The sequence below is a fragment of the Coloeus monedula genome (genome assembly GCF_965178545.1).
Source record: "Coloeus monedula genome assembly, chromosome: 10".
Taxonomy (NCBI): domain Eukaryota; kingdom Metazoa; phylum Chordata; class Aves; order Passeriformes; family Corvidae; genus Coloeus; species Coloeus monedula.
Window position 1 is genome coordinate 13,431,904 of NC_138790.1, and position 25,608 is coordinate 13,457,511.

Below are 25,608 nucleotides of genomic sequence, written 5' to 3' on the forward strand. Positions count from 1 at the left end.
AACATCAACAGATAATTAACATTGTGTTCAATGCCAAGTACTCATTAATGAAAACTAAACAGATGCAAGTGCACTGATGCAAACACGCCATTGTTGCTCAGAGTAGGCATAACATGAAAGTTAAAGCTAAAAATGCTTTTGTATGACTACATTTCATTTGATCTTCTTAGCATATATGTAATGTCTACAGTATTGCTTAACCTGTAAGATAGTTACCTCTCATCCACACATGATGAAATTAGAGAATGTATAAGAATCAGAGGCTGTATTATGTGGAGTAATATGTACAACTCTACTGCTACTAGAAATTTGTATGCTTTCAGTTCTGCAGACACCTGACTCAAGTTCCAGTGAAGTGACCAAAGAACCAGTTCAGTACTTTCCTTCTCTGTTGGGAAAAAAAAAAGCTAATTGGTATGTCCCAATTGGTATATTCCTCTTTGACAATACTACGTCAAAGTCAAACCTATATTATTCAGGAAAAGGAACACTGTGATTAAGACCAGGCACACTGCAACAACATCTGATGGACACCTACCATTACATAAAGTAACAATACAATATTATAAAGTTTGTAATTCAGCAGCCAACTTATTAAAAAAAAAAAATCTAAATTCACATAAACAGAAAATAACAAAGTAAATTAAATTCACTTTCTCATATCAAGAGTTTATCCAGCTCAAATAGCAAGATTCTTTAGCCAGGTCCCTGTGAGACTTTCAGCTGTTTTCACAGGTGTAGAGGAAAACACACACTGTAAATAGTATACAAATAAAACAAGGCCAATGGCATAATCTATCAGTTGATCAGTGGCTTGTTCTTGTGTATAATTGATAAAAAGCAGGACAAAACAAGTTATAAAAGCAGCACAAGAGAACAGAAAACGTGTCTATTTTTCCTTTCTTAGTAAAAATGTGGGCACTCTTGGTTCTCATAGGTGCTGCATCTGCTTCTGCTCACCTGCAGGATCTTTCCTTTGATGGGTAAGAACAGACATCAATTTTTATATTTGTGATTTCTTCTGCATGATCAAAAGGCTTTCAAATGCCTTACCTGTTTTAAATCGAATCCTTTTCTTCCCTTACAGACAGAAGGTGTTTCGTGTGATTCCACAGACTGATGAGCAGGTGGAAATCCTCAATTTCCTTGCCAGCATCATGGAGGTAAAGGACTTGGGGAAGTGGTTAGATTGTACTTGAAAGAAGTATTTGTCCTTTTGCTCAAATAACAGACATATTTTTTTAAAAAAATCTTGCTACTGAATTAAAGACCTAATCTTGATTCCAGTCAAGTCAGCTGGAGTGCTTCTTCGGAAGGAATAGGACAAGTTGATAAAATTACAGCTATACAAAACATTCAAATACCTTCCTAGAAAGTCTGGTTTACCCAGTCTGAATGTCAAAGTGCCCATCAGAATTTATTAATAGAATAAATAAATCTTAAATGCTGTATTCAGTGTGGGGTGCTTTCAAGAATGTATTAGATAAATCATGGAAATTCCAATTACCAAAACTTTTACCATTACAGGTGAAACATTTTTCTCATATAAATAATCTGAAAAATTATATTCCCAGCAAAATGAATTTTCCTTTGGCTTCTAGTCTCTCATGTCATCTTTTCTTCTCTGACTTTCCTTTAAAGCTTCCTTTCTCTCTAAGCTGCATGTTTCTCACTGACCTTGATGTAGATATATGATGACACAATGACACAATGAAAAACAATAAAGACAGCAAATGTGTTTTCAATATTTCTGTTCAGCTTTGATGTTGTAAAATAGCTGTTGGTGAAAAAGACACCATTAGCTGTAGGATGAAAGGATGGTATTTTTAACGAAGTACAGATGTGGAGACCTATCAACAGACTACCACAGCATGCTGAAACAGATTTCTGTAGAAGAACATACTATTGGAATGGTGCTGCCAATATTAAGAAAATTAATATATACCATGCTTGCTTTTAAATGTGAAGTATCAAGGGATTGCTTGGTTTTTTTTTTCTTTTAAGAAAAGATCACTGAAATACCATTGTTATGCAAAGCAGTCAGTCAGGACTGATGTAACTGTATATTCTGGAACAATCACCTCACTTGATCACACATAATTCATTAATAACCAGCCCCAACTTCTTTTACCTTCATGAGATGAAAGGGTGAAAAGGCATCAAGCTGGCAAATCACCTTTGTTTCCATTGGCCTTCAACAGGGCACTAAATCCAGAGGCTTGGATGCTTACTTCAGCAAAAAAAGGTGAAGTAGAAATAACACTTTTGTTTGTTGCCCTCTTGGAATGAAACATCTTAAAAGCACTCATACAGACAACAGTCTTTTTTAGCTGATTTATGTAAAATATTCAGATACTGCATCCCTGATATTGAGTTAATTTCTCTCTAACTTTTGTAGGCAAAAACCTGAGCAAAAAACAAACAAAGCTTTAAGAACGAAAGAAGTTGTAAATATAGTTATAATATTCACAATTCTATATGAATGCAGATGCTGGAGAATACTTGACATTTGTCAATTGTCACTCTCATCTCCAGAATTCTGCCATATAAAATGCGGGGCCTAATAAAATCTTCTTAATCAATTTCCAGTTAAAATTTAGCCTGACACTTGTGGCAAGCAATGCTGAATCAGTGTAACAAGGCAGGCATGAAATTCAGTATATTAATCACAACCTCACCAGCACACATGCACCAACCTAAAAATCACAGCAACATGTAGGTGTTTATTTGTTTATGTATTCATTTGGCCTTCTTTCAGGTTGACTTCTGGCAGCCAGACTCTGTCACACTGGTAAGGCCAAAAATGCAAGTTGATTTCCGAATTGAAGCTGAAAAGTCTTTTGATGTTGAAGATCTTTTGAAAGAAAGTGGAATGGAGTATCAGTAAGTTTGTTCTCACTACTGTACTTTGAAGAGAATGGGACTAAATACCAGGGAGAATGTGTTTGAGCTTTTCATATTGGTCAACTGATTTTGCTGTCACAAACTTCATCCCTCCTGTGTGCCTCTACTGGGTTTAGCTTTCCTATGAGAGTTCAAATGGACTGTAACTACAGTGCATTGAAGGGGTAAGATGAAATGTTGATAGAGGCAAGAGGCAGGAAGCAGAGATGCAGTACCAGAATTTCCCTGAGGTGAAAGCTCACTGCAGTACACAAGGCTGGAGTACAGAGGGGGATAGAAATATTTCCTATTATAGACAAAATGTAGCAAAGGTCTAGAAAGAGCCAGAAAACATACCAGATGAGGGAAATGGACAGGGAACAGAAGCTAGAAAATTAAATGGTGAGTCCCAAGGGCCACCATGAGCAGGTCCCCCCTGAATTGCAGAACAATATCTAGAGGGCCAAAGAATCCAGCAGGTGACAGACAGAAGACAGCTGCCAGGTGAAGGACCAAGGAAGAGTGGAAAGCAAATTCCCAGGACAGCCTTGGGCTGACTGAAGTCACATAGCAGATCCATGGCAAGGATGTTTCCAAAGAGAGAGCTTTTAAGTGTATATTACCTAGAAGTAAAAGGGCCCGAGTTGACTGAATACGACTGCAGCACAAGTGGAGGAAACAGCACACTGCCACATTACACACCACTGGGAACAGAAGAATCGTAGTGAGTAGCACTAACAGAAGAATAAAGAGAATAAGGAGTTGCCTGATCCTGTGCTTCACTTCATATCTTCCAATCACTGTGTAAGCATAAACTGAGGATGTGACTATGAGCTGGAGTGGAGCGGGGTTGTCTGTCTTCATTTCTCCTCTCACTCCATTTAAGCATTGCAAATTGGCTCTGCCCAGCTCCATTATCAGGCTTCTTTGATGTGTAAAGTATAGTCTGTCAACATCATGTACTCTGACACTGAAAGTCAGTATTATTTGATCAAATTTTTATTATTTCATTCCACTGAGTGTGGAGTTTTTGTCTCTCAGCCCCACTGTTGTTGCTATGAGACCCAACTCTTTCATTGGACATCACAGTTCTCAGGACAACTTTCATGATCTGTTAAATCCAAAGGTAATCCGTCCCTAAATTTACTGGCCTCATGTCAATCATGTCTGATTTGGATGCTGCTGCAGAAACAGAATCTAAAAACACTCTAGAATAAATGGTTTTCAATAATCCCACAGTGCACATACAGCACAGGGACCCAGTTTCAGTGGAATTTCCTCTTTAGCAAAGGAGTTACTCTACATGTGTTAGTTTTCCTATAATATTCATGAACTTCCTCAGGTCCATGCACAAATCTTTTGATTGCAACAAAAGGCCAGAATGTCTGGAAGCTGTCCCTGACAAACTTGAGTGGATTGTCCTTGTGACAACCCAAGCTGTTATAATTCCTTTGAAGTGCAGCTGCAGTGACATGACATAATGTCATTTGCACTGTTTGTTCCGAAGGCTGCTGGTGCCTTACAAACTGGACTCCTGTTCCACTATCCAAATCACAAATGATCAAGGACATATCCTGGATGACTAAGATTTGTAAGAGTTTTAAGACGGGCACTGGAAAAACAAGAGGACTTCATTTTTTGATAGCCAAGGTTGAAATATAAGCAAAAGGTCCTCAAGAGCATACTCAGTGATAAGCTGTGCCTTTGTGTCAGCCCCAGGGAAAGATGAACAGGAGAGATCCAACCAATCCAGACAGGATGTTGAGGTTTTTTGCAATTGTGTGTTCTATTTAATAGCTCACCTCACATGCAATAAAGTAGCTTGGAGGATGGATAATGTTGCAATAGAGCTGTCAAACCACATCTAACCTTTGGAAGCTTGGTTTGACATGGAATTTCACCAGGCAAACATCCCTGGATTGCTGCACAGTTTTGAAACATTGCTGCAGTCTAGCTCTCCTTCAGTGCCAAAAGTTCAAGAGGGCCCTTTTCCTATTGAGGCAGAAGCAACTGGCAATGTAAAATCAGCCCAGAGCTCATTTTTAGACGCACTCTATCTCAGCATTGCCATTTTTCTGAAACCAAACTGTTGCTACCCTGGAGGTTTGTTAGTATGGGAGTAAGGCAGGTGCTAGCTGGCAGGAGCCTATAGTTCCCTGGTCCTTCTGGTGGCAAGGTTGAGGCAGGACATAGGTTGAAACTTGAAACTAATATACTTTATTTTCAACCTGCCCACATTTCCTTTCACAATCCATGCAGCCCAAATGCTGGGCGGACCTTGAAATGTCTTACTTTCGTGCTGGATTGTTGTGTGTTTCTCTTCACACTTTTCGTGGTGCCTTCTTGCAGAGTTCTGATTGACAACCTGCAGGCTGCACTGGATGCCCAGTTTGACAGCAAAGCTCGTACTGCCAGGCACAGCTATGAGAAGTACAACAACTGGGACACGGTAAAATCTAGAATTTACCACGTTTTTAGCTTGGTACCTTAGCCTCTGTAGTCAAAGTGCTTCCAGCCTTCTTCCCTTTTCCTCTTCTGCTCCATCTGTTGATATGATAATGCCTCCAAACTCTCCTTCCTCTTTGTTACTGAGCTAGTTCGTATAACCTACACTTATTTCCTCTACTTCTGCTCCCAGTGCTGCAAAGAACCCCTGGCACAAATACAGTGACCAGGCTGAGATGCTTCACTAGTAATTTCCTCTTTTCTTTTCACTACTTCTCCCATGTTCTCTGCCAAACAACTCGATTCCATTCCTTGCCTTAGTTCAAGCTCTTCATCTCCCACCATAAATTCTGCCCCCTTCCTCCTTCTTTCACAGCCATGCTCATTTTTCCTGACATGTAATCGTGGCCATGTTACTCTTCACATCTTTGCACTGGCTCCTTGGAAATCTACAAACTGTATTAAATATTAGGCCACATTAGATGCTCAGAAAGACTGTTCTGGCTTAAAGTCTGCAAATTAATTATTCTGGACCTGAGGAACACAGACATCAATAGATTTAACCTCTTTATTAAACAGATAGCTGCTTGGACTGCTGATATTGCTGCTCAGAACCCAGACCTTGTCTCTCGTAGTATAATTGGGGAAACATACGAAGGACGGCCAATGTACCTTCTCAAAGTAAGTGTCTTGATTTCTCCATGCCAGACTCTTCCCTTACTAACCTCTGCAAGATTATGATGTCTAGTAAAACACCAGTGATGCTAATAAAATGTCTAAAGTAATAGACATTTTGCAGAAAATCTAATATATTTTACTATTACTATGATTTTTTTCCAATTTTATAATTTTTTAAAGTAGCATAATGAATTATTAGAAGTTCAGACATATAAATTCAATCACACTCCTGAGAGTTTTTGAATGATCATCTACCTTTATGTTCTCTCCATCTGTTGTATGTAAATGCATTTGTTCTAAAAGCATCTATAAATGTCAGTCTCTGGCAATAGGAAACAAATTTTTATCTTCACTGTATGTAATTTTGAGGTGGTTTTGATTGGGGTAGAGTTAATTCTGTTTTCAGTAGCTTGTAGGAGGTTGTTTAGGATTTGTGCTGATTTGGAAATGGTGTTGATAATTCAGGGATATTTTAGTTACTGCTGGGCAGTGATTACACAAAGCCAAGGCCTTTTCTGCTTCTCACACCACCAGCCAGGAGAATGGCACCTGGGAAGGGACACAGCTGGAGACAGCTGGCCCCAACTGACCCAGGGGATATGCCAGATCACACGGCTCATGCTTAGTGATAAACTAGGGGGAAGGTGGGTCAGGGTCACTGCACGGGGGCTGGCTGGGCAATTGCTTTCATTTGCATCACTTGTCTTTCTTGGGGTTTATTTCTTTGGTTTTGTTATTTTCCTTTTCATCATCGTCATTATTATTATTATTCATTAAACTGTGCTTATCTCAGCCCACATGTTTGCTCTGAGTGAGCTACTGCATTGTGCTTAGTTGTCAGCTGGGTTTAAACCACAGACTTTTTTTTTCATAACTTTTATGAATTAATAAAACAATAACTTAAATAAAGGTGAAAGGATAAGGAGTACTTGCCCCAAAATGCACAAGTATTTACAATAATATATCATTCAAACATATAAGATGAACTTTTAGATATACTACAGGAAATAAATCAACAGTGCAGAATAATCAAATAATTGGGAGAAGTTTATCTACATTAATAAAAATGAAAATATTAAGAGTATTGTTTTAGCTTGAATACCATGGTCAGCTACAGATGGGAGCACTCCATAGATTTCCATTTAAACAAGGAATGCTATATTTGTATAAAGTTTGATTTTTAGGTCAGCAAGCTGACTGACTTGCTCTGCATACAATTTGTTTTGTTCAAGCCCTGGGGTGGTTCTTTTTGTTGTTTTTTTCCTAGATGGGAAAAAGCGGTCCAAATAAGAAGGCCATCTTTATGGATTGTGGTTTCCATGCAAGAGAGTGGATCAGCCCTGCTTTCTGCCAGTGGTTTGTGAAAGAGGTCAGTAAGCTTAATGATGAAAAAATATTTTACAGAATGCAACTATGTTTAAGAAAATCTTAAAAGAGCAACAAGAGCTCAGGCCACCGCCTTTCTCCCTCTAAATATGTGTCTGTTCATGCGTTCTCTCACCTCAAAGGGTCAGGGTGTAACTACCTAAACTAGATCTTTGTGCTTGGACCTGTAATCTTTCAGCAGCTTAAAACAACCTGAAACATGTCTAAGAGGTACTGGCAACTACTAGGGTTACTCACACAATTTGTAAATTCTTTTTTGCACCTGTAGTCAGAGAAAGGTGAGAGAAAAGCAAACAGCTCTAGTAACATTATAAACATAGCCATGTTCTGTACACAGACATAAGGAATAAGGAAGTTGAAGGGCACATCAGAGGGCACCTGAATGCACTTCAGAACAGCTGACTTGCTGCAGTGCCAGGTGGTGGATTTCTTGCAACCAGCTTTATTCAGTAAGGCAACAGAGAGGATGGAAACCTACCCCCAGCTCAGCACTGAGGAAAGGTACCCAAGAAAGGAGGAAGACTATAAATGAAGCTTCCTAAGCTCCACTCAGGAAGAGGGAAATGCATATACATCCCTTCGAGCTGCCACTTCCAGCTGTACAGAATGGGTGCAAAAATATGAAACCATATTCAAGGAAGAGCTGCACCGGTGAAAATTAGCTTCACTTCAGTCTGGGATACTTTAGGTCTTGAATTAAACAATGTTATGTCCTTCATATTTTCTTTCTCACCACCACTGTAAAGCAGGTGGGGGTTATCAAATGCTGCACAGTCATCTTCACAGAGACAGGTATACTACCCCTCAGATGGGGCAGATCAATCACTTTAGCAGAGCAACTTACTGATTGAATCTCAAATTTTGTAATAAGTTCTGTTGGAAGATTAAAAAAAAACCACCAACAAAACCAACCAAACAAATAAAAACCACACCAGAAGCAGCAGCTGGAATTTAAAACCCAAGAAAAGGAAAGCCAATCCACGTGAACCAGCCATGCTGGCAGAGGCTTTGGTGGCAAGTATAATCTCAGTCTTATCAGACAGGCATGCGGTTTTGTGTAAGGAGCAGTGGAAATTAGAAGTGACATTTCAGTGGAGCCAATGGGAATATGATTTCATTAGTGCCTAATAAGGCTGCAGACAGTATGTGGTACCATTTTTCTCTCAGCAATTCACGTCACTGCAGCTGTCATTTTCACTGTCTGGTCACTTAATTCATGCGTGTACCTGACACCAGCAGTGCCTCTGCTCAGTGTGTCCATAGGCAGAAGTGCTTTAGAAGTGCAGACCTCTGAGCACCATCAGCATTTCACCTGTGATTGCTTCCAGACATAAAAGTAAAAAAAAATAGAGAAAAACACGAGCAAGGTGGATTGTTATATGTATCTCAAAAAAGAAACCCACCCAGAAAAAGACAACAATACCAAAAAACCAAACAAAAAACCAAACAAACGAACAAAAAAAAAAAAAAAAAGGAAAACCCCACCAATAACAAGGGTAAAATAAAACCTGAGAAAAGTAATCTCAAGTGATATGAAACTGCTTTTCTAGATTTTACATCCTACCCTCCTATTTGTGAGTTACAGGAAAAAAAAGCCTTTCTCCATTGCATTTCCCCGTGTTGTCCTTTATGGCTGTGTAAACAAAACATGGGTGCAACACACTTAGAGTAAGTTTCCATGATCATTGTATGGTTTCTCAACATTGATATGACTCTGTGAACAAGCATAGCAAGTGCCAGGCTATAAACAACCAGGATATACAGAATAGGGCAGGAGTTCCTGTTTGTTATTCAATACATGTGTCTGGAAAAGTGCAGGGAAAAATCTGCCTCCCTATGAATAAATGCATCCACAGAATTATGACTGGAAATGAGTTAGGATGCTACTTAGAAATATTGTCTATAATTTTGGTTGTTGATGAAATTTCTGCACAACAGATATAGAAAATGGAAATAATGATTTTTCCTTCTCACATAAATTAAACTCAAACCTGTAAGGTGTTAGGATGCAGGAATATATATGGACAGGAATACTGTTCTGTCTGTACTCAGGAAGCTAGTAAATGGAAGTCTCTTTCCAGTGATTTATCATCCTATTCAAAATCAACATTCCTTCATCTTATAATTTATCTACCAGCATAAGATGGTTTTCTAACACCAGTGTGGTTTGAGTCAGCGCAAAACTAGCACATGTAGTATCACAGAGGTGCCATCTCATGTGCTGGAGTGACCTGGATGACTTTACCTACCACATTCATTGATTCCAGACCCAGGCCCTTACATACACACAGGAGATACACATCTGTGAAGGCATCATCAGCTTTTTCTGCTTTTCTCCAAGTAGGCTGTGGAGACCTATGGAAAAGACACTGTCATGACAACAATTCTTGACAATCTGGACTTCTATGTTCTGCCTGTGCTTAACATTGATGGTTACATTTACACTTGGACAAATGTAAGTACATTCTTCTTATTGTTGGAAGAGCCAACTGTCAGAACTTACTCTTAGTTTTCATCTATGATTCTGTTACAGGACCGCATGTGGAGAAAGACACGCTCTAAAAATGCCAATAGCATTTGCATTGGGACAGATCCCAACAGGAATTTTGATGCTGGCTGGTGCAGTAAGTGTCTTCTAACAAGAGTTGCAAATAATTATATACAAGTGCAATAGCCAATATACTTAATTATGGATTTCCCCTACCTGATGGTACAGCTTCAGCTTGACTGAAGGCCACCATTGGAGCATTGTGGAGTGGATTGTGTTTAATTTTTAGCGCTGTTTTGGGAAAAAAAGCCAAACTTTGACTACTAGCATCATCAGTATGGCTACTTCCATGAACATATCCACACACACGTGTATATATACACCTACACTTACACACATATATACATATACATATAGACACACACACGGCTATGAGCTCAGAACAGAAACCAAAGGAGCTTGCTTTCATGGAAAGAGGTCTCTTTTGAGTGGTTTCCACTTCTCTGTTTCATGGAAGTGCCTTAGAAATTGAGAAGATATGCAAGGAAAGGACTGTAGAGTACTGAAGCAAATCAATATCCCAAATAATTTCCATAATATAGGGCTTTACATCCATATTCATGTCCTTCCACCTATGCACACTCTAAAGGCCATATTTATTCATTGCTATGGGATGTTTCCCAGTGTCTTAACTATGCCATAAAATATTCCCTCCTCTGATATGACATGTGTATTAGCAGGATTTCCAAGGCTTACCTACAAAAGTGGTGTAACATGACTCTCCTAACAACCCACTTTTTCATTAAGTACTCATTAAATTCACCTTTCTTCTCAGCTACTGGGGCCTCAAAATCCCCCTGTGCTGCCACTTACTGTGGCTCTGCACCTGAGTCTGAAAAGGAGACCAAGGCTTTGGCTGACTTTATTCGTGAACATCTTTCTACAATCAAGGCATACTTGACAATTCACTCCTATTCCCAGCTGCTACTGTTTCCTTATTCATACACTTACAATTTGCCACCGGATTACCAGGAACTGGTAAGTCTCTTTGTCATTTTGACTTAATGAAAAGAATAAGCAAAAATTATCACTTGCTACTTAGGTCCCTTTAAGCAGTTTCTTTAACATCTGGAAAGAATCCACACCACCAGTTTTTGAAGATATTTTAGTCTTTCTTAGCAAGAACAAGGGAAACCATGATGGTTTCAAGATAGCTCAAGCACAGGATGAACTTAAGAGCTTTATTTAATTTCCATATACGCAATGAATTTGGTACAGCGTCAGTTTGGTCTTCCAGTCATGCCATCCAGAAATCCCCTCTGCTGTGCAGCACTGCCTCTTCCTGACTCCAGAGGTTGCTGTATGTGTACCTTTAATATTTTACATAAAACCACTATGGTCTGTAAGCCAAGCTAGCAGCTTTGTAGACTGTAATAACTATTAAATAACTCGACTGGTATCAACAGCAGGCAAGGATCTCTGTCTACCACTTTCTACTGAACCTTAGTCCTCACTGAAGTAAAATGATGAAACTCCTGATGGTACAGGGTCAGGACAATGAGGCAGTTCTTGACAAAAGTATAATTGAAAACAGCTACAAAAGATGTGAAAAGTTTCCCTTTTGAGACCCTTTTCAAGGGGCCCTCATTTAAACATAAACATTTTATTTAGAAGAGAGGATGAATGTGGTATTTTATAGGACAATTCATCTTTTATCAATTCTAGAGAAAAGCCACAATATAATGCCACTTAAGAAAGATTTTTTTCTTTTGCTCCTTAAAAACAGATAGAGAGGCTAGGACTATTAAATGTGTATAAAAGCTGTAAACATTTCATAGGCCAAGAATCAACAATCATGAATAATAAAATGACTTCAGTTCTCTGGAATATTAGCAATTAGAATCTGTTGGCAGGGAAAACAACACAGCAAGAGAAAACAAACACATTTTGATTCCCCCTCTTTCCTGGATGCTGCCAAAAGTCCAAGGCAACAACACTGTGTGTTGCTCTGCTGTGCAGGTTTGACAGATTTATGAGTGCTCCCAAATACATGTCTTGATTCTGAACACAAATACAAACCGGGGCCAAGAGTGAACTTTCTTGTTAGATTTTTTACAGCCGAAAAGAGAAGATGAAATTAAAAGGAAGATTTTGTTTTCTTAATTTATATTCCAGGAATTTTGTAATTGAAATTATTCCAGGGAGTGATATATCTTGCCTTCATTTTTTACAAAAGCTTCATAATTCACACATTGCAGTTCAGTCTAAAGTAATAAAACAGCACTAAACACTTGAAGCTGCTTTGTTGTCAAGATCACAAAGTCCCTATTTGTCAAAAATTTGCATGACATTCTCTCCCCATTTTTTGAATGAAGAGCAAATGTGATGAAATGTAACTAAAAGTACAGTGTGTTTCTCAGAGTATTAAATAGAAAAAGTTTACATTGATAACTCATTACTAAAACAATCCTTAGCAGTAAGAAAGAACCTATGTGCTTTGCTAGGTTTTAAAATTGCTAAATTTAAATTTTACATTGTCACTGTTCTATTCTAATATGCAGTAAAATTTAAATTCCCTTTCCTGCCATAGAAGACAATTCTGCTGTTACCATAGAGCATAAAAATTAAATTGCTCAGGAATACAGGACATATATTCCTCTTCAGCCATTTGATTTCACTTTGTATATTAGTCTTTCCAATATCACTTTATCCTATATTTTAAATGAGTCACACTGATACCAGATAGAGTTCCATTATATTCTTCTACAGAGCAACCACAAATCTCACCACCATGACAAGGTGACCTTATGAGTGCTTTTCACATCTTAATTAAGGGAAATTATTTCCTCTGTTGGTGATACCAACAGAGACAGCAGGATCCTAGAGGTGTTCAACTTGTGCAGTATCTGATTTTAACAAGGGAAGACTTGTTGCCAAGAGTCCTTTTGGACAATGAGATCAGAGTATCACCCAATCAACACAGCCTATAGTTGAGATAATTAAACAGAAAGGGCCTTATGCACCCCAATGTCAGTGAATTAAATTGAAAAACTGACTTCCACAGGCTGTGGGTCAGGTTCACAAGTGCTCATTTAAGATGTGACTAAAGAAAATTTAACATTTTCAATCAACAACTGTACTTTCTTGAGACAAGACAGCTACAAAAAGAGGAACTATTTTATATGCCAATTGCTGTGTTTAATGTCTAAAAGTTCTGTCTAAATTTAGAATTTGGAGAAATACTGAAGAATGAGAATCTTGACTTTTAATAGATACTGTTTGGGCAAATAAAATAATCATAAATCATTTTGTAAATGAAGAACCAAAATTTATAGTGCCATTATCTTATCTTAGATGTTATTTTTACCCTGACAGATCTAATAAATTAAAGGAAATATAGCTGCAATTTCTTATCTCTTTCAGTGAGCAACTGGACATATGTTTAAACAAAATCTCACGTCTGCTTATCATTAATAACATTTTGTTCCATTGTATTTAATGAAAGCTAACATAATACCATGGAGCTTATGTTGCATTCCAATGTCTGAGATATAGAAGGGTGCAAAAATTGAGTAATTTGAGATTGAAGGCACTAAGTCTGCAGAAGAGAAAGGCCCAGAGAATACCTGTACCTTCCTTCCCTGAACATGTAGTGAACAGTGTGTCCTTGGGGCTCAAAAGACTTTTTATGTTTACAGCCTCAAGAAATCACCAGAAGGCCTAAAACTGTTTTGGTTTCTCAGGTAGAACAGGGCACTCTGAGAACCCCTTTATATTCCACTACATTGCTACAGCAAATCAGAACACCTCAAAGTTACTGTAACTTACTTAAAGCCAGGGATTAGAATTATCCCTCAACCATGCCTGGCCTTGGGGTGTAAAATGTGATGAAAGTCAAGTATGTCCCTTCCTTCCTACAACTTCCCACTCTTCCCCTGAGATGCAAGAGAATCTGTGAGGTATCAATCCCACAGCTCACAAGGATTTTCCCTAAATTTGTCTCCCTTTATTCAGGGTTGTTGTTTTGCTCCCCACAATGTGGGGAGCTGCACAAAACTTTCACTGTTATCCAAACAACAAAAATAAAAACACACAAGACAGGAAAATCTAGGTCAGGAATTTCTCAGAAGTTACACAATATTCTTGTGATGACACCCTAGAAGAAATATGTCCTCCTTTTGGAGAATCACATTTTGTCTGCCTCACAATCCTCTTAGCTCATTCTTTACTATACCCTGGAGTATTGCTCTGAACACAGAATACACACTAGAATCCCTCTCCTGCAGGCAACAGAAGCATTAGCTTTTCACAATAAGAAAATATGCTTGGCAAGGCCAGTATCTCTCCACACCCCAAAAAGATTATTTTCATCTTTATTTTACTATTCACATTTTTGTCCTCTTGCAATAAAGAACTACATATTTAATCAGACTTTTCACAAACAGTTCAGCCCATATTTTTTAATCAGTTCATATATTTGCCTTAGCTTCCCATTAGGTCACCCTATGTTTTCCTCATTTACAGCAGACAAATCTAGCTTTATCAATTCTTGTTTGTATTTGAATTGGCACTGAACTGTAGTTTGAGAGAGCAGAGGAATGTGCATAGTGCCCTTCCTTCCTTCCCATTTCGATTCCATCTCTCAGTTAAACTCAGCACCAAATATATCTCTGCAGCCAGCCCATACTCACTTACCAGATTAAAGTAGGTGTGTTATTACAGTTTCACAGGCTGCAGAATATTACACTTATTTACAACCCAAGATAATTCCAGTCTGTATTACTTGAATGCATTCTGGCTACATGGGTTGTTGTTTCACCTCATCAAAATTCACCTTCCATATTGGGTCAGTCTAGCATTTCACTTCCTCTTGAGTGCTTAAAATAGGACATTTCTAGGACATAGAAAGCAGAGATATGCCCAGAGTCTGTGCAGCCTGCAAGAGTGAATTTCAAATATTTAGCATGACACTGTGAATATCAGTCTGATTATTTAACTTAGTGCCTGGTTGTAAAGTTCTGAATATGTTTAAGGCATATGAAGATCTGTGGGTAAGAATTGTTGAATAGCAAAAATCCTACATCTAAGAGACTCCGACAAGCCAATGAGCAGTTGCAATCTGCTGCTGTTGTATCTGTGCTATTGCACAGATTGCATTACTGTGATTGTACTACTTGCTACAGTAAATACTGTTAAAGTCAAATGGGAAGCACAACAAACAGGAAAGTGGGCAGCAAAGCAGTATTTGAAATTGGCTTCACAGCTCCTCTGTTGAGTTTACCACAACAGAACTGTTCTGTACTGGCAGTCTTACAATTGTGAAAAGGGTGTGTTTAGTAGCAGCATCTTCCAGTTGACATTCATGGGTGAATCTGGCTGATAGACAAGAGTCTCCAACAGGTGTAGGGCCCATTTACCTTAACTGAGTTGCACTGGAAACCCTCTCACCAGGGACCAATTTCTTTAGTACTGTCACAGAGAAACAGGCTTGTAAAGAAAAGGAATCATTCCACTGAAGTCCTCATTGGCTGGATTCCCTGGGCTCTTGGAGCACATGCTTGACCATGAGCAACAACAGAACAGTGAACTAAATTACACATCATCATGGAGCCTTGAGGAGGGAGTCTGTTTTTATTGGCAAAACAAGAAGGCTCAGAAGTTTAGATTCACTTGGCTAAAGCCAACTGAGAAAATCCACATTTTCAGACTTTCATTACAAAGGAAGTTGAGGGTCATTTTACTTTACAAGTAAAACACACAAGACCAAGGTGAAGGGAAAATACAGCTTGGGCAAATCAGTTTGCAGTCCAGTGAGGGAAGAGAGCAACAGGTCCAGTCAAGCAGTGAAAAGGCTTCTCCAGACCACTCTCAGATTGAGAGGGAAAAGGGAGTTGTTCACAAACAGCAGCTGCATAATCAACATCTGTGGAGTGTTTCTAAATGGTTACAGTTCGCTGGCAAATCCAGCCTGATGATACAAGAATAAAATGAGGGAGATGCTCCCATAAAAATAACCTATTAACACACAAAATATGCTTAGCCTGATAATTTATCTTGTTAGTCCAAACTTCCGGATGTGGTGAGAAAGAAAAGCCAGTACCACATCTTTCATTAAAAGCTAATAACTGAAAACCCTAGGTTTGAAGGTTGTTAATTATGAAAGATAATGACAACTGAGAACACAACTCTGCTGTCTCACTGGCCCACGCACTCTGTACACAAGATCAAGCAAAATATTGGTAATTGCAGTGTAAACACAGATGGGTGATGAGTGCAGGAAATGCCACCTTCTGCTGAAATGACCAGCTCTGAGAGCTCAGCTGGGAGTCAGAAGCTGCAAAGCCATTTCTGCTCCCAGTTACAAGGTATTACCCTGGAGTTATTTCTTTGGCTGCAGGGCGCCACTTGCTTCTCTGCTACTATAAATCTCTCCAAAATTTTCCTTACAAAAGAGGGATTCTTAACAGTATAAAACCCCAAACAAACAAACTCCAAACAAACCACAACAATTCAGTTAAGCCCATTGTGCCAAGAAGTGTAGAAAATCATTGAACAACAAAGAATATCCTCAAAGGTCAAAAGGAAAACAATGTTTCTCCTTGCAGGTGTACTCCAAATACCTTACAAGCTTGAAAACCTAAACCACTTTTCACCCTTTTGGAAAACATTGGGCAATATTTATATACGTCTGCAAAGACCTCCCTATTATTTCCTTCTTATGGACTGTTTTGACTAATTGAGCTATTTTGGAAAAAAATACCAAACAAATTTTCCTCATATTTTGTATTTATACTCACAAGTATTTACTTAATACATATTATTCCTGCTGGTTTATATTATATTATTAAGAAATTACATTAGTTCCTATAAAGTTGAAATTTATTTTTCTACCTTTAGGTTTTGGACTGTAAATCTCCTAGGAAAGTAAATGGTAGAGAGTTACTTAAAGGAAAACAAAAAGATATCAAAACTTCTGATAAAGCTTCATTTCATGATGAAGTCATAATGCTTAGGCATGTTTTTCACTTAGAGAGGGTCATTTAAAACACCCCTTTATCTCACCTGGAGAGCTTGAGGAAGTTGTTTATTTGGATTCTAGGCACCAAACAGCTGGAAATTTCAACTGCTCTTTCTACAAATCTCTGTTTTTACAACTTCCTGGCCAATAATAAAAAAATCCCTCAGGTAAAAAGATTTCCTGACATATTTTTTCCGGTATCTGTTCTGGTATGATTTAAAGCCACCATTTGGCTGCTGGCTGGAAGGAAAGCCTTGGGTGAAACGGCCCCAAAGAGCAGCTCTGCTCTTCTATTGTCCCTACTTTAGTTTACTAAAGAGAGAGCAAATACCAGTTACCAACAGGTCTACATATTGCATCAGACAATCTTTCCACATTTTATTTCCACTTTGCATACCGTTGAAGAGAGGAAGAATCAGTTTACATTTAAAAATTCATTTGCTATTGAGAGAAGATTTGACTCAATCTCAGAGGCTGATTAAACGTATATATTGTAAACAACTGATGGCTGAAGAAAACATGGCATCACTAGCAGATAGCAGACTCCAACCTCTACAATTCCCTCAACATGTGTTAGAAATTACTATGGGTTTAAAAAAAATCAATTTGTTGAGGGATTAAAAAAGAAAGAAAAAACCCAACCCAAACCAAACATAAAGAAGACCACAGGAGAGACCTCAGCTACTCCAATTGCTCTGGATCCAAGATAGTGAAATGCAGAGCAACAACATTCTTCCTGCAATTGCTCATCTTTATGTGATAGAGAGGCCAGAAATCAAACCCCACATTTAAGTACAGCCAGTGTTATAGGTGGAAAGACAAGCTTCAGGTATGCTTTGGTCTGCCTTGTTTAAATATCCTTCAATGCTAAAGGACCACAAATTCCTAGAGCAAACTCCCATAATTCTAAAATGTTCAAAACCAAACATTTGGGAATGGGGCAACTAAAGGGGGAATTCTGCAAGAGAGTAGGCTGCCAGTGATAATGCAAATATGTTGTGATGTTGTTTTTTAGAAGCTAAGAAAGTTCTCTCACTTAACTAAAATTTTCTAAACACATAGCTCAATAGGCCTTTTTGAGTAATTCAGAGGAACACTTGAAGCATAAGGATGAACAGATAATATTTTCCAATATATCTTCCACTGGGAAGTAAGCCAGAGTGTAACCCACAGAGAGGAAAGGGCTTGAGGAAATTCCTGGAATAGTAAGCCATTCAGCTGCAAGCTATAAAGAAATATATGGCAACCCATTGCTTATTCTTACACTGAACATATGCTTTCAAAAATCATTCATATTTATCATCTGTTAGTAATAGTTTTCATGTTTTATTACCAACATGCTGTATAATGAAGAATTGGAAAAGCCACACGTTCCAAAGAAAAGTCTGTAATTTTCCTTAATGCAAACACACAGAGCTTCATAGTACTATTGATGGGCCTGATCCAACCCTCACTGAAATCAGTGGGAGTTGAAAGAGTCCCTCTGTGCACAGGAAATGAATTGAAATTAATGAGACTACATATGGTTTCAGGGTAATTTATGCCTTTTTAGGCTGTTAATATTTATAAGACCTTAATCTGCTTCCACTTGTATCAATGTTCAACTCCCCTGACTGAGGCGACTCTACTCTGAATTTATGGCTGCATGAACAGAAGGAAAAGAAAGGCTATTGTATGTTTGCAATTTACTGTACCAAGTTTTTACCACTCTCCTAAGATTCTCTTATCTCTAAGTAAGGTTCCTTACTTAGTTTTAACCTTGTACAAGCTTCTTCTAAGTCTAGAAAGTGCTGTTACCTCTTGTCCCCTTATCTGTCCAAACCCCACTGGACTGTACACCAGGCTGCAACAGACCATACACAGACTGGAGCACACTCTTAAAGCTTGGAGAACGAGTTCTTTACTGCCAAGCTCTTTTCACAACATCAGGACAAGCTGGGCCTTGTCAGCTACTGACACCTAGTCATACTGAGAGGTGAACAACAGTTTTCACATAAAAACTTCTCCAGCATGGCTTTTCAGTTTATTCAACAACGTAGTTGCTTAGATTCACTCAGAAAGCTTCTGAAAATCTGCATTTGTCATTCTTCTTCTCCTACAGAATTCCATAGCAAGGGCTGCTTCCAAAGAGCTGGCCAGTTTGTACAACACTGAATATACATATGGACCGGGAGCTGAAACAATCTGTAAGTATTGACCTAAATATACTAACAATCTATATTAAGCGCTACTAGGACTACAAAATGCAGTTTTTTAGTGATTTTTGTTCCTCTTTCTAAGTAGTTCCCTTCCTTCTTCACATGCATATACTAGGTATATATGGGATCTGTCATTTCTAAATTCTGGGATAATTTATTCCTTAGGGATCCCAGGAAGTGTGTGACTCCCTGGAAAGCAAAGTGATGTAGTAAAATGGTTATGAATTCATGTGCATAGCATGAATTCCTAAATCATACACAACTTAGATTTAACATAAAAATGTTGACCTGAGATTTTCTGCATTTCCAGTATCTCCAAGTCAAAGATGATGTGAATCCTTTGATTGCACTGTGTGATGTGAATCCTTCAACCACTCTAGCAACACAAATTTCTTTTACTTTGCATAGTATTCTGAGACACATACTAATTGCAATGCTATTTGCAATTTCTATGACTAATTATTCTACCCTTCTTGGGAACTCAGCTGCGGATATGGCCTTTGCAGTGCCAAAAGCCAAGTTGAGGCTGCCAAATCTAGATTTATAGAACTTTAATATCTCCCATATTTAAGATCTCTTAATTTAGTTTAATATGGAAACTAATTTCCTTTGCCTGTTTCTCCTTCCTCAAATAGTTAACCCCTCCCCCAAACATTTAAAAAACCCAGTTTCTTCCAATTTTTATGGAGATTCTTCCTTTAGAAATGTTTTGGTGATGCTTGGCAATTCTGAAGGCTCCTTCCTTAGCAAAGAGATTTTTTATTGTATCAGCTACTGAAAAGGGAGGGTACTATTTGTCCAGCAGAAAAAGATGGAGCTGAAATCCTAGATATGTGTTCTTTCATATCTCTGTGAACCTCAAAAAGTCACACAGAGAGCAAGTATTTGCTTCTGATACCAAGCCTTTCTAAACACCCCCATGCAACCGTGCCATTCTCCTCTTCCTTAGACATTTCTCCCATGGTTTCTCCACAATACTGACAAGGAGGGAGCAGTTCAGCTTGTTTACATTTGCTTGCACAAATCAGCTGGAAAAAAGCTCAAAAATGGCCTGAAAACACAGAAGCTTTCCCATGCACAGGATAAATCAATCAATTCACTGAATATTTCTTTTTATCTGTCCTTTCTGCATTCCTGGCTATGTGACTTGACTCCAAAGTATTTCTCATTTGATGTATAGCCACTCTTTTCCAGTTAAGCTTTATTTCATTTCTTTACCAACAGATCCTGCTGCAGGGGGCTCTGATGACTGGGCTTATGATCAAGGCATCAAGTATGCTTTCACTTTCGAGCTCCGGGACACCGGGAGATATGGTTTTCTTCTCCCTGAATCTCAGATAAAGCCAACCTGTGAAGAGACTTCACTTGCTGTTAAATATATTGCCAACTATGTCCTTGAGCACTTGTATTAGAATAGAGTTCTAAAAACTATTAAAGTAGGCTTTAGAAAAAGCAGCCTTCCTTTTTTTTCTTCCCTAACAATACATTTTTATTTCTCTATACCTAATGTTCTTATTCATATTCTTAGTCCACCACAGGTGACTAGAACTACAAGTTTTTCAAGAGAAATTTTAGAAATTCAAGAGAAATAAAACATTTTTATTAAGGCACTGTCCATAGTCGGGGGGTTGAAAAAGAAAGAGCACAAGAAGATTAATCAAACTAAGGTAAAGGTCGCCTTATTGATTAAAATTATCTTTACACATAGAAGACAGGCTGAGCATTAGAGCTTACACTGCCTGTTAACCAAAAGGAAAACAGCCAGGTGATCCACATAAATGGACTTTCACCCAAACATTCATTGCCTTAATGGCAACAGTAGCAAGGAGAAGCTCACATCACATACTTTTTAAATTATGTTAGCTGTGATGCGCTCTTTAGAATTTTCTCAAAACCTACCTTGGATCTGTCCCATCACTGTAAAATAATTTGGATCTGAGGTCACTGGTAGTCCAATCTGGACTCAGTCATGAAAATTATAATTACTATTAATGGCCAAAACTTGATATAAATCATGCTACCCTGCATCTAAGGTTCTCATACTCACTACAGTAGCATCTCCCAAAATGTTCTCAGAGTCCTGGTACTTCCTGGGGCCCCACATGTTCCTACTGTCATGAGTGGAAGAATCATAAACAGCCATAAAGACTAAGACTGGTGATAAATGAGTAACTGTTTCTTTCATGAAAAGCTGTAGAGAGTTATCCCCTCCCAATCAATTTTCTGTACAGGTAATGTGGGTCTGATTGGGTCAGTGAGTGAAAGTGATAAATTGCTACTCGACATCTTTCCCACAGAGCTGCAGAAAATGTGTTTGGCATCTATTAATGCTGTTTGGAGTTTGCCTAATATGGGACACACTCTGCACAATGATAGGGAAAAACCTTATGTCAACACAGAACCTGGCTGATCTCCCTGCCACTGCTGGAAGCTCTAAACAGAGACTTCCCCTGTCCATTGATGATCCTGGAATTAACCCTATTTCTGGCAGGTCCTTAGTTAATCTAGTCAACAGAAGCCCAGGAATGAATCTTACAGAAAATGGTTGTCCAAAGAAAATAATCAAATTCGAGACCTGTCAAAAACTAGATGTTCTCCCTTTTTGTCCCTTTTCAGTGGAAGAAAAAAGGAAGACAGGGTCCAATTTAAAATTACTCTTTCATTGATGTGTATAAGAAAAAGAAAAGCACACATCCACTAGCCCACTCCAATTAGCCCAGCAGCACTGAGATTAAACTACTCCTCACACACAACTGATCCATCTGGTTTTGATCACTGGTGAAACTGAACCCATGTGTGAAAGTAGCACGTACCAATAAAAAGACATATCATTCTGTTTTGCAATAGAAGTGGGGGGAAGGATAATCAACATTACTAAAAATAGCACAGGATGTGAGCAGAACATACTGTCCAGAGCCAAACATGTCACAAAGGACAGGAAAATAAATTTCTCGGAATATAAAATATTTTGGCTAATTTTAAGTAAGTATTAGCAACCATGCAGGGACTATCCTGACTGTAACTTTGTTATTTGGGAAGATGTCACAGGTTTTACACCAACTGCAATGTGAATTGTTGATACTCAGCACTTAGTACTATGGTGTAATTGACAAGTTCAGTCAGCTTGATGATCTTGGAGATCTTTTCAAACCTTAATGATTCCATTCTATGATTCTATGATCCAGTAACAGGCAGGCACTTGACTGCAGGCAAGCAAACACACAGTTACAAATGCAGTTGAGGGATAGGTCACAGCACCCAGCAGCTCCAACAGCATTAGAGTTACCCCAATTAATTTAAATGTGTGACTCTGAGGCAGAATATGGTACACATTTGGTGGCTCTGACATCCACAAATCAAGTCACAGCAAGGCAGTGATCTGCAGCTTTTCTGTGCCTTCTCCCCAGAAGTTCATATTTTGGCCTTAGCTTCCCATTAGGTGACCTTATGCTTTCCTCATTTTCAGCAGACAAGTCTAGCTTTATCAATTAAATTCTCCCCAGAAGGCACTCACTAGCACTGCTGAGCAAATTATACAGATGCAGAGAAGAGCAATCAAATGTGGTATTATCATCCATGCAGCTTGGAACATAAGCCAAAGAATATATGGGAGAAATTTAAGCAGGAAAGGACATTCTGCTAGCAGGTAAGCTGCTAGTGCAGAGACACTGAAAGAAAACATGGAGAGGAAGCAAAAGTTCATCAAGAAGTCACAATGCTTCAAATTCTAGCATCACTTTCCAAAAACATGTAAATTTCACATGCAAAACTGATTGATTACCTATTCTCAAATTAAAACACATTAAACTCCATGTGAACACAAGAAAATACCTTTTTATCACAGATACCCAAACACTGGAACAGGTTGCCCAGAAATGTTGTGGAGTCTCCCTCCTTGGAGATGTTGTTCAAAACTTGGCTGGACACGGCCCTGGGCAACCAGCTTTGTGCTTTGTGTGATCCTGTTGATGTCTGCTTGATACAGGTCAACCAAGGACTGAGATGAACAATTTCAGCTTTTCCTGTTTGATTTATACTGCTACTTTAATCAGATAAATAGAAAGGGAACATTCTGTTTTCCTGATTAAGAATCACATCACAAAGATGCCATCTTTCTCACATTAAGCTATTGTTTAGTCAAATGCATTCAAACAGCCAATTTATTTCAGTGTTCCCAAACTCAAAAGGGATTAAGACCTGATGAAGTGCTTTAAAGACAATGTACCGTCCCTCTGCCAGGTCTCACAGAAGTGATATTGGAGATACCAGATCACTAGCAGAGATGTCCCTTCAGTACAGATCACAGCTGCAAAGGCCCTTAACAAAGGCAACACTTACAAATTCTTAAGCCTTTAACATATAAAAAGGTAACTCACACACAAAAATGAAATGAAATGAAATGAAATTAAGCCCCAACGGCTGTGTGAGACTTAAAGATGAGCTTCTGGGGAAGGTATTTCCAAGTTCACTCAAAGTTGTCAAGCAACTGCTGACACATAATGGTGATTCAGAGAAGGCAACTTTTGCTCTTAATGATCCAGACACAACTGTGCTTACAGTGCAGCCTTATTAAACCTGTGCTTACAGTGCAGCCTGCTCTGCACTCTGCTTTGCCGACATATGGCCTCAGCATGCTTCCTGTCACTTTGAATTCTTCCAAGGACAGATGTGGGCTGTGCATTGAAGCTGGTTGTCTCTGCGTTCCCTGCTGCACTCAGAACAGCTGCATTACAGCTGCATACAGCATTTACTACAGGAGAAGAGGAAACAGCCAAATGCTTTTGAGAATGGGACTGGGTCCTTGTCCTTTACAGGAAGGATGCCAGGCTACTTGTGGCAAACTTTGCAACCACAGAAAACAGATAATTTGCTATCAGTAAGTGAATATATACAGCTTAGCCAAGAAACAGGGAAATCTAGCCAAGCATCTAAACCTTTTTCTTCAAGACTTTAACGGTTGACAAGCACTGAAATCCTTTCCTGCAGCATTTAGCAGAAGACGTAAGATGCTTAGCTGGAATTTTTCAAGGAAAGTATGAATCACGCTGCTTTAATAAAAAAATCAACTTGCAATTTCCTGGCTTCATGGGGAAAAATCAAATATTCAGGTTTCTTTCTAATACACTGATATATTAGGGTACAATTGGGGGGGGGGGGGGGGAAAGATAACAGTTCAGGAATAATGGCTGTCATTCCCACAGATCCCTGTGTTGCAGCTGCTGACGTAAGAGAGTGAAGCCACTGGGTATGGCTCCATATCGCAGTTCATGTCCAGAAGTGATACAGCTCAGAGCACCTCTGCTCCTACCAGAGTTAGCCCAGAACCTAATCAGCCTTCCACAAAAACCAAGAGATGCTAGTGAATTTTATAAATGGCAAACAGAACTCAAAAGACAAATGTGCTGTCATGCAGCACAGCAATGTCATTGCTGACATGTACGTTGCATCATCATAACTGATCAACATGGCTCCTTCTTCCCCATTGCAGAGGTGCAACACACCCAGATTAGGAAACTGCAAATATAGCAGTAGATGCAAAAAGCTTTTCACTTATAGGTTTATGTCCCTGGTCATAGGATGTTTTCCTTATAAAGAAAATAACCTCACATGTGACGTTTTAGAAGTTCAAGTGCTCAGCACATTTAGCATAATATTCTAATGTGTCTCAAATCTAGACTCTGAGATCCTTTTCTCTTAAAAAAATGTCCCCCATATATGACAAAAAAACCTCTGTCCGCCATTCTCCTCCCTGGCCTATACACAGTAATGCCACAAAGGTCTCTGAACAAATTCTTCACCCACCCTGGAGAAAATCAAAGGAAAAGTAGGTCCTCCTTGTGGTATATTCAACTAACAAGTTCAGGCCTACTGAAATCAACAGTTATTTCACTCAAAAACTAAGCCGTGAATGCTCTAGAAAACATTGGAATTTCACCAAGGGGGTTTTATGTAATTTTACACATAGCTTTTATTAATTCTTCAATGATTTTTTTAAATGAGCCCAGAAATGGAATGAATAAAGGGTTCAAAAGGAACATTCATCTGGTACAGACTTTCAGAGAACTATTCTGAGATTTTTCTCAACAAATGGAAATACTGTTCATGACCTGAGGGCTTTCTTTAAGGATCATAAATAGAGTATTTCCTATTTGAATGGAACTAGAATTCCTAATGACATAATTATGTTTTATACCTTCCCTCTTTCAATACCTATCTTTGAATCATGTCTGAAAAGCAACAATATAATCCTTACAAATGTGGAACACCTTTCCTCCATTTAAAAGGAAGGCTGAATAGAAATTGATGCTTTATTTCTATCTTTTGTCACCACTATTCCTTTGCAGTTTCAGTCTCTCACATCTCTACTGTAAGTTATACTGTCACTGATAGAAGTTCTGGCAACAACATATTCAGCAATAAAAAAATCTTTAAAAATACTGAATTATTTTAAAATGTTAACACAAAATGTATTTTTATTATATGCTTTCTAAACTAGAAAATCAATTATGCCT

The 25,608-nt window shown here is 38.5% G+C and overlaps 1 protein-coding gene across 1 annotated transcript; it reads left to right on the forward strand.

The window, feature by feature from the left end:
• Nucleotides 1-534: 534 nt before the first annotated feature.
• On the forward strand, nucleotides 535-20,508 carry CPB1 (carboxypeptidase B1; the record flags this gene model as incomplete). The annotated part of the gene is made up of 11 exons (XM_082288087.1): nucleotides 535-983; nucleotides 1,088-1,163; nucleotides 2,759-2,883; nucleotides 5,233-5,332; nucleotides 5,908-6,009; nucleotides 7,274-7,375; nucleotides 9,737-9,847; nucleotides 9,926-10,016; nucleotides 10,716-10,918; nucleotides 19,000-19,084; nucleotides 20,321-20,508. Exons 1-11 carry the CDS (start codon nucleotides 913-915, stop codon nucleotides 20,506-20,508), a joined length of 1,254 nt encoding a protein of 417 aa, XP_082144213.1. The 5' UTR covers nucleotides 535-912.
• Nucleotides 20,509-25,608: the final 5,100 nt, after the last annotated feature.